Source organism: Charadrius vociferus, unplaced genomic scaffold, assembly GCF_000708025.1.
Source record: "Charadrius vociferus isolate BGI_N301 unplaced genomic scaffold, ASM70802v2 scaffold647, whole genome shotgun sequence".
NCBI classification, from domain to species: Eukaryota; Metazoa; Chordata; class Aves; order Charadriiformes; family Charadriidae; genus Charadrius; species Charadrius vociferus.
Genome location: NW_009649585.1, coordinates 235,479 through 245,214, shown reverse-complemented (window position 1 = coordinate 245,214; position 9,736 = coordinate 235,479). Strand labels below are relative to the sequence as shown.

Sequence of the window (9,736 nt, the reverse complement as noted above, 5' to 3'; positions counted from 1 at the left end):
GACGGGGCTTGGAGCAACCTGGGCTGGGGGGAGGTGGCCCTGCCCAGGGCAGGGGGGTTGGAACTAGATAGTCTTCGAGGTCTCTTTCCACCCAAACCATTTGATGATTCTAGAAGACTGTTTGCATGACTTTGAACTTTAATTGCTTTAATGAGCTGGGGTCATGTGGCACTAGAGTTCACCTGCTCAAAACCATTAAATCCAAGGAGGTTTGTGCGGTTTGGTTCTTAGTTTGTTCCAAGTAGCTTTTGTAGATGGACTACCCACAAAAAACGAGGCTTGAAGAATGCCTATTGCCTTGTGTTTCCTCCGCCTGGTTTCTGCTGTCCTAAGACGCATGTTTGGGCCACCTAAATTGTTGCTCTAGTTAGTTTCCCGTGTTGTACCAGGGTGGGTAAATTCAAGTCTCGAAGTTGGGGGTGCCTTTTGGCACTAGCAGGATGTGGGCCAAAATGTAGCAGAGTAACTCATTGGCGTGCTTGGAGCAAAGGTTCCTGGGGAGGTGTCCCTCTGTACCGTGGTCACCGGGCAGTCGATGTTGAGAGTGACGGTGATGGACCCATAGGTATGTTGACATGTCCATCTCTGATTAAGCACTTCTCTGCAGGAAGCTCTGAAGAGCCCGTCAGAGGTGGGAGAGAGCTCTGGGTGACACAACTCACCATTGCTGCTTGTGGCTGCCCTTCCCAGCCGGGTGCCGTCTCACGGCACCGTGTGGCACACGTTACTCCTTTAGCTTCTGGTTTCTCAGTCAAGGGGTGGAAAATGCAGCAAGTTGGAAGGAGACTTCAATTAATGCAGCTGTGTTAATTGCGATAATCATCTCTGCTAGTGAAAAGAGACCATAGCTGGTCCCCTCCGGTTATACCCTGACCCCTTTCTCCAAAAGCATTGCTTAACTGTAATGCTTTTGGATCTCTGCCTGGGGTGGAGGGCTAAGCTGCCCTGCAGCGTGCTTCACCAGCTCCAGGGGTACTATTAGAACTGAAATAGCCCGTGTTTGCTTTTCCCCCGCAATTGCTTCACCACATGGGTGAGAAAGACTCCCTGAACAAACCCTTCAGGGTCACTGCAACTTGTAGTATAAAAACTCTCTCTTGTGCTTTGAGCATCTTGTGAATTGCGTGATTGCAACCCAGAAGGCCAACTGTATCCCGGGCTGCATCAGAAGTGTGGCCAGCAGGGCGAGGGGGGGGATTCTGCCCTTGGACCTGGTGGAGCGTGTCCAGAGGAGAGCCACGAGGATGATGCGAGGGCTGGAGCACCTCTGCGATGAGGAGAGGCTGAGAGAGTTGGGGCTGTTCAGCCTGGAGAAGAGAAGGCCAAAAAGGGGAGACCTCAGAGCCCCTTCCAGTGCCTAAAGGGGCTCCAGGAGAGCTGGGGAGGGACTTTTTACTGGGGCATGGAGTGACAGGACGAGGGGGAATGGCTATAAACTGGAAGAGGGGAGAATTAGGTTGGATATTAGGAAGAAATATTTCACTCTGAGAGGTGGCCCTGCCCAGGGCAGGGGGTGGCACTGGATGGTCTTTTAGGTCCTTTCCACCCCAAACCATTCTATGATTCAAGCTGTGCGAGGGCATCTTTGCCCTTGCTGCGAGGAGCAGCTCCCGGTCGTATCCTTCTGAGCTAGTACACTTATTAGACCTCATCTTGTAACATGGGATGTTTGTGGATTTTTTTTTTATGTATTTAGTTATTTTATTTTTTCTTGTTTCTGTCAGTGGGGAGAACTGAACGTGGTGTAGCCTAAAGCGTTCTTGCCGAGCTGCCTGCCACGCGCCTCGCGCTGCCGGGTCGGGCGCTGCCAGACTCCCCCCTGGGGCCGCTCACGCCTGCTTGTCCTGTGCTTTCTTTCAGACCATTTCAATTGTCTACATAGTGACAGCCATTGTGGGAGTTGAGGCCTGGTATGCACCTTTCCTGTTTAATTTCTTATATAGAGACCTATTCACTGCAATGATTATTGGTAAGAAACTCCATGTTGAAGCCTGTCTTTTAAACTCCACCTTTTTAATGAAACCCGATGTCTTAATTCCATGATAACGCTGCTCTGTTTGCTGTAATGAAAGCTCCTGCGGGCTGTTATTGAAGTGACTAATTGAGGGTGTTCTCGCAGCCTGCCCTTTCCCAGGATTTCAAAGCGTCTCTCTCTTCTGCATAGTTACTTTGCAGAAGTTAACTCCGGTCTGCCCGCGTCTGCGGTGACCGACACAGCGAGGCAGCGGAGCGCTGCGCTCGCGCCTCGGATCTATTTTGTGCCAATCCTGAGGGTATGGGCACAGCCGCCGCTCGGGGGATCGCCCCGGTGCCGCCTGCCTGGGGCTAAGGGTTTGTGCCGACAGACACGGAGCGTTTACTGGCCTGGAGCAGCACGAGAGGTGCTGCTCGGTTCCCGGTGTGCCACGGTGCTGGGATGCGGCCGGAGCTGAGCACCGGCCCCTGGATGGATGCGAAACAGGAGACTCCCTCATGCCCGGGACCTGCCAGGCTGTGAAAACCCAAAAACTGCTTTGCCTGAGCGCGGGGGCTGCGGGCTTCGCGTCGCCCAGGGGAAGCACGCTTTGTTTTCAGCGAGAGCCAGGGGGTTTTGGGGGGATAAACCGCAGTCTGGTGTGCGGGTGGGTGCCGGGAGCCGGCAGCCCCCCCCGACCCCGGCGCTCGGGCTGTTTGTAGAGCGTGCTTGGTTTGGGGCTCCGTCTCGCCCCGCGTAGGACCCAGAGCCCAAACGCTGTGCGGGAGCCTGGGGCTGCTGCAGGAGGCGGTGGGGGAAAAAGCACTCTGCTGCTTGGGGATCCTGCCCTCCATCCACCCATCAGAAAATTAAATAAAAATAAATAAAGTTAAATAAAAGCCCAGCCTTTCTCTCCAGTGGTCAGTCGGAACAAGACACTGCAAAGCGGGGAGTAATGCAGGTGAAGCTTAGCGACGGGGAGCTGTCTTTGCTTAATGAAATTTGGCTTATTCAGAAGTTTGTGCTTAGTCTAATTTTCCTTAGTCTGTGTCCCTTTCTTTAGGGATTAATTGTAACTACTTAATTTCAAGTCAGCTTGTCTTGAATTGTGTTAAGTCTAATGCTTGCACTTTCCTCAATCGGGGGGATATTCTGAGCTTTATGGCAGCCGTATAACTCAACATATGAATAATAAATGCACTTTTCCTTTGTGAAAAATAGGGCACGATGCCGACATTGGCTGGATTTGTGCACTTGGATAAGAGTTGGGTTATTAAAAGCAGGGATGATTACAGCTCTGTTAAAATACCTACTGCTGTATAAACACGGAAGGAGTTGTGAGAGATTCTCGTGGGTTTGACTGTAGCGGGTGATGTTCCCTGTTGAGGTCTAGAATTTCAAAGTTATTCAGACTCTGTATTATTTGTCAAGTTAAATGACAAGAACTTTTTTGCACGATGGGAACTGAAAACGCTTCCTCACAGCGGGAGAAATAGCAAATTGGCTTTATTACGAAGACTGAAAACTCTGTTGCGCACAGCCATGTCGCTTGTGGAGTTTGAACTCGCCTCCTGTCTCATTAAAGACACTATTATAATTAAACTTGGTAACTGTTTAAAGCATAATACTGGGCTCGTTAAGGCAAGTTTTTAAAATTGAGATGTCTTTAATTTATAGCAGAACTTAACTTGTACTTACAGCTCTTGGCCCAGAATTAGGAGCACCTAACTTTTAAATGTGCCGAGCTATTCTTGGTGCGCCTCTGAGCTATTTTTGTTGCCAGCAACTTAAAGCAGAGCACGACCACCTGCCTGTTCGCGGGCTGCACGTGATGGTCTCCCTCTATCATGGGGCAGTAACGTTGCTCTTTCTCTTCCAGCTTGCGCCCTCACTGTGACGCTGCCCATGAGCCTCTATAACTTCTACAAGTAAGTCTCTCCATCCTCAAGTCTCCCTCCCTGCACTAGCGCCTTTGCCAGAGCCCCTAAAGCCTCTTAGAACTTGGTTTCCATAGTAGTGTTCGGGCAACTGTCTTCAGTGTGACAAAAAGGCTCTGACACACCAGAAGATGAGAGAGGTGTTCAACCTGGGGAAGAGAAGGCTCCAGAGAGACGTTACAGTGGCCTTCCAGTATCTGAAGGGCGCCTACAAGAAAGCTGGAGAGGGACCTTTTACAAGGGCATGGAGTGATAGGATGAGGGGGAATGGCTTCAAACCGGAAGAGGACAGGTTTATTTTAGATATTAGGAAGAAATATTTCACTCTGAGGGTGGTGATCCCCTGGGGCAGGTTGCCCCGAGAAGCTGTGGCTGCCCCATCCCTGGAGGTGTTCAAGGCCAGGTTGGACGGGGCTTGGAGCAACCTGGGCTGGGGGGAGGTGGCCCTACCCATGGTGGGGGGTTGGACTAGATGGTCCTCAAGGTCCCTTCCAACCTAAACCATTCTGTGATTCATAGAATCACAGAATGGTTTAGGTTGGAAGGGACCTTGAAGATGAAGGTCCCAGTTTGCAGGGTGAACTGGGAGGAGGGGGCTGTCAGCCTGCTCAACAGGGTCTTGGTGGGGGGCCCCCAGCTTTTGTAGGCTTGTCCTGCTGGTCGCAACGCAGGGAGGCAGACAGCCAGGAGGTTTTTGGGTTAACAATGAAGGTGTCTGTCTTCCCCGTCTGACCATCGTTATGATCGATATCAACAGTTTTGGGCAGCAGAATGGCCAGTGAGATTTTGCAGCCCTCTCCTGAAGGCAGGGACCAGGTATTCTACCTGTGGTTCCAGGTGTTTTCATGTCTTCGCTTGCCTTTTAGGGCCTATAAAAATAACACCTTGAAGCACCACTCTGTGTATGAAATCATGCTGCCACTGGTCTCCCCAGTGTTGCTCTTCCTGCTCTGCACCACGTGGATCTTCATGTCCCCGACGGACATCCTGGAGGTCCATCCCAGGCTCTTCTATTTCATGGTTGGAACAGCCTTTGCTAACATTTCTGTAAGTGGCTTCTGCTTTATGCTCCGGTTTATCCCTGGGGGTGTGAAGCCTGCCGGGATGCTTGGGAGGCGGGAAGAAAAACACCAGCTCAAATGGGAGAGAAGGGAGACGCAAAGATTAACTCATCAGGTTTTCTGTTTCGCTGTGATTGAAAGAGCAAACAGGGAAGTAGACAGGGTTTGGGGTCTGCGAATTTTGCGCTGCAGCTCTCTTGAGAAACTAGAGAATTGGTTAAATTGAGCGTGTTTACACACGCGTGTGTCCTCTTGTGTTGTAGGTAGCAAACTGCTAATACGACAGGAGTTCCTGCTTCCTTTTTGGGGATAAACTTAAAAAAGGGAGGACTGAAGCTTTTGTCAAAATCTGATTTAGTGGCATTTGGCATTTTTGCTTGCCTGAGACTTTAACAAAGGCACTTGTGCTCATCGCCTCAGATATGTGGCTGCGTGTCCGTGCCCTGGGTCCAGCGGGTCACGCTGCTGCTTGGCAGGATTTTCTGCTGATAGTGCAGATAACGCTGGTACGGCTCGGTCAGCTCAAGGGATCTCCTTTTACTTTTTAAAGATGCCCTTGATACCCGTTTCCCAATTGTCTTCCTGCCTCGTGATGCTTTGCTCTCTGTGCCTCCCCCCCCTTAGGAATTCTAATGCAAAGAAAGATCCCAAGTGAGAAACTCAGCGAAATTGCATGCTGGTAGTTGCAAGCGCAGGCGATTGGCACACGTACGTGTGCGTCCGTCCTCTCCGCACTGTGGGCAGCTCTGGGCTTGCAGAGTCGATACTGGGCGCCAGCTCTGACAGCCTTCTCTTCCCGCAGTGCCAACTGATCGTCTGCCAGATGAGCAGCACGCGCTGCCAGCCTCTGAACTGGATGCTGCTCCCCATAGCGGCGGTACTCTTCGTGGTGATGTCCGGGTTCGCGCCCAACAGCGAAACGCTTCTCCTCTACTTGTTAACTGCTTTCCTCACCCTGGCGCACATCCACTACGGAGTGGTCGTGGTAGGTGAACTCGGCGCGAGGGCTTCGGGCTTGGCTGCCCTGCTCCGGCTGCGGGCTTTGCTTGGGTGCTGCTGCTGTTTGGAGCTTAAAAGCAGGAGTGTCGGTGAGAATAACGGGGAGTGCCGAGCTCTCCTGGTGCTGGCTGTGGCCGTGCAAGGCTTGAGCTGACTGCCCGGCGAGGGGCTCGTGCGGGCTGTCGCGTGGGTTTGGAACGAACTTCACACGACGTGATGGGGGGCTGTTGTAGCGGCGATTGGTTTGAAACAAATATTTGCGTCTCTGCTGCCGTGTTTAACTCGTCCTGGCTGCGGTTGCAGCTTAGTGACCAACTTGGATGTAAGGCAGCATGGGTGACTCCCACCCTGGGGCGGTGGGAAGGGTGATACCCAGAGCAGCAGGTACTGTGTCTGCCTGTCGGGCAGGAGCGCTTAATTTCACAGAATCGCAGAATCACAGAATGGTCAGGGTTGGAAGGGCCTTCTGGAGATCATCCGGTCCAACCCCCCCGCCAGAGCAGGGGCACCTCCAGCAGTGGCACAGGACGGCGTCCAGGCGGGTTTGGGATGGCTCCAGAGGGGGAGACTCCCCCACCTCTCTGGGCAGCCTGTGCCACTGCTCCACTACCCTCAAAGTAAAGAAGTTCCTTCTCATGTTAATTTGGGAGTCTTAGTATAAAAAGCTAAACTGCTGTTGGTGTTACTTTGGTTGGTGAGTTCGATCTGCGACCTTGCTGCTGTGCCCTGTGCTGGAGTCGCTGGGAGAGGCGGGATAGAGGGGGGATGTCCCTGCTAGGGAAGGTGGGGACACTGCAGCTGCAATGCCTTCTCCCCTGCTGCAGGGGCTGCGTGGAGATCCAGCGACCCGTTTCCTCCCCTTGGGGAGCCGGGCAGAGCTGGCACAGAGCGAGTTTTGATAAAGAGAGAAAACAAACTCAGGGGAGACCTGAGTCCCACTGGAAATGCCCCGGGAAGCTGCTGAGGATCCGGGGCAAGGGACCCGATGTCCCTTGTGGAGCTGGCACTGCCACGTGCGTACGCCCTCCTTGGGAAGCCGTCCCCTGGGAACTCCAGCTCTAATGCGGAGCCTCCAGAGTCGAGTTTGAACTGTAATTACAGCAAAGAAGTAACAGCCAGGTTGTCTTGTCTTTCCAATTAGTGTAATGAGGCTTCTATGCAAGAAGGATTTGAATAGCTAAGAAGCTTAAATAAATTTGGTCTTGGAATCATAGCTGGAGATGGGGACTGACCGGGTGGTGTAATCCTCCTGCCCAGGCTTGTCCGTCCCCTGTGGTGAGCTGCTCACTGCTCTGCTCCCCGGCGTTTGTGTTGCCCTCCTTCCCCCCCTCCAGCTTTCCAAGGGCCCATCTGCGCGGTCTCCTCTTCCAGGGCGAAAGAAACTTTGAGCCGAAGGGCCTTTTAAGGCTCTGTGATTGGGACGTAATCCCAAACTGCTCTGAACTGGGGAGTAATGATGAGGAGTAAACCCTCTGCCCTGACTCTGTGCCCAGCTCGGCCCCTGGCGCTGCTCAGCACCGCTCGCTCTTGGTTCTGCGATGACTATTACCCTGTGGTCACCAGATGCCGGTGCCACACCACCCGTTTTACCCTCCTGTCTGCGGTTCTCTGAACCGTGCCTGAAAGCTCGTTTCCTGGTGCAGCTCTCAGTCCTTTGTGGTTCTCTCATATCCTCAAAAGAGGTGGTGAAAGCTTCTTCCAAAGGCTGTGTAAAAGGGGCCTGATTATCCAAAGCCTGGTGCTGGGTTCCCCTCCTCTCTGTGTCCTCGTGGTCAGTGCGAAGTACCCAACCCCCAGCTTGAATTGGGGATGGATTCAGGGAGTGATTTTTCACGTGGGTATCTGAGATGATCAAATTCATTTAAGCAAATCATTAACAATTTATCCTCACCCTCTGCTCTGCCCTGGGGAGGCCACATCTGCCTCCAAAGCACCTGGGAGGGCTCCTTCCTCAGCCTTTGCTTGCTTCTTCCGTCCTCCTCAGCACATACCAAGTATTCTGAAACCAGGACATCACTAAAATCCATATTTTTTTCCCTCTCGTCTTCCTCTCTTTCTTCTTTTCTCAGTGACCTCCAAACTCCATTGTTTCCTAGATATTTACCTCCCTGGGACTCTGGTCCACTGCAATAATACTCTGCCGTGGGGAGGCCACATCTGGAGCACTGTGTCCAGTTCGGGGCTCCCCGGGTCAAGAAGGACAGGGAACTGCTGGAGAGGGTCCAGCAAAGGGCTACGGAGATGCTGAGGGGAGTGGAGCATCTCTCTGCTGAGGAAAGGCTGAGGGACGTGGGGCTGTTCAGTCTGGAGGAGAGAAGACTGAGGGGGATCTTCTCAACGCTGATCAATCCTTCAAGGGAGGTGCCGGGGGATGGGGACAGTCTGTTTCCAGTGGTGCCCAGTGACAGGACAAGAGGGAACGGGCACAAAGGTGACCATGGGCAGTTCCATCTCCACCTGAGGAGGGCCTTCTCTGCTGTGAGGGCGGCAGAGCAGTGGCACAGGCTGCCCAGAGAGGTGGGGGAGTCTCCCCCTCTGGAGCCATCCCAAACCCGCCTGGACGCCGTCCTGTGCCACTGCAGGTGCCCCCCCTGCTCTGGCGGGGGGTGGGATGGGGGAGCTCCAGAGGGCCCTTCCAACCCTCACCAGTCTGCGATTCTGGGATTCTAATGGGACGGGCAGAGAGCGAGGGTAAAATCAGGGTAAAATCCTGCCTGCCTGGGCTCAGGGCTGGTGTTTCTGCCTCCCGAGGAGGGCAGGAACGGAGGTGAGCCCGCTCCCAGGCATGCCAGGCTGCTGCTCGGGAAGGGAGCAAGGCTGCCCCTTGCAGGACCCTGCTCCGGCCGGCCCGTAGCACAAGACAGAGGCTGTGGTCCACGATCTGCCGCACCCGGGGGGAGCGTGTAGGGTGGGCAATGGTGGGGAAAGCGGGTGCAGGAAGGTGGTCGGCCGTGCAGGGAGCTGATCTGACGCTCTGCCCGCTTTCCTCCTCGTCCCTCCTCGCCTCGCTAACCCGCTCCTGTTGTCTGCCTCCTCCCCAGGTGAGCCAGCTGAGCAGGCACTTCAATATACGGCCCTTCTCGCTAAAGAAGCCCACGCCGGATTGACTAGGAGGGGAGGAAGAGAAAATCAGCTTGCGGTCTGCAGAAGTACTGTAAATAACTGCTGCAAATCCCTGTAAATACTTCGACCATCGCCACAGATCTAAACCTATCCTCTGGACAGACATCAGGGCAAAGTACGCACGGTATCCGGTGCAGCCAGGGCACGGCCGGTACGGGGCAGCCTGCGCTGCTGTTCTTCGAATGCAAACTTTCGGTTTTGGGTGAAACTGGACGCGGAGGGTAGCCTTTCGGGTCACTGTTACTGTATATTAGACCAGCTGAATGTTCCCAGTGAAACCTCAAACTCCAGCTCTTGCTGGGGTAAAGCCGGTTGGGGGATGCGAATGGCTTTACCTGAGCAAAGCATCTTGACCTGTCACCAAAATCCACATCACAGCTGATTTCTACAAGGTGAGGGGAACATCCTGGTGGGGAGGGGGGTTCCCGTCTGTCCCTAACCCTGCTGGGCAGCCCTCCTCCGGGGCTGGTACTTAGGGGGCAGACGGTGACAGTTCTCCCACGTTCTGCCCTGCCATCCTGCATTCACCTAGCTGGGTAAACGCTTGCACCTTTTTTTGTTGGTGTTTTTTTTTTTTTTTTTAAGAGGAAAAAAAGAACAACACACAAAACTTTGAGTAATAGGGGGGTGCTTAGAAAATCGGGGCTCAGTTTCCTGTAAAA

General features: G+C 53.4%; 1 protein-coding gene across 1 annotated transcript in view; it reads left to right on the top strand.

The window, feature by feature from the left end:
* Window positions 1-9,480, top strand: part of EPT1 (ethanolaminephosphotransferase 1 (CDP-ethanolamine-specific)) — a 15,108-nt gene extending 5,628 nt beyond the window's left edge. Inside the window, exons 5-9 of the mRNA XM_009890361.1 lie at window positions 1,861-1,969; window positions 3,834-3,882; window positions 4,758-4,938; window positions 5,755-5,937; window positions 8,993-9,480. Coding sequence (XP_009888663.1) covers window positions 1,861-1,969; window positions 3,834-3,882; window positions 4,758-4,938; window positions 5,755-5,937; window positions 8,993-9,058 — 588 coding nt within the window. The 3' untranslated portion in view covers window positions 9,059-9,480. The remainder of the gene's footprint in view (window positions 1-1,860; window positions 1,970-3,833; window positions 3,883-4,757; window positions 4,939-5,754; window positions 5,938-8,992) is intronic.
* Window positions 9,481-9,736: the final 256 nt, after the last annotated feature.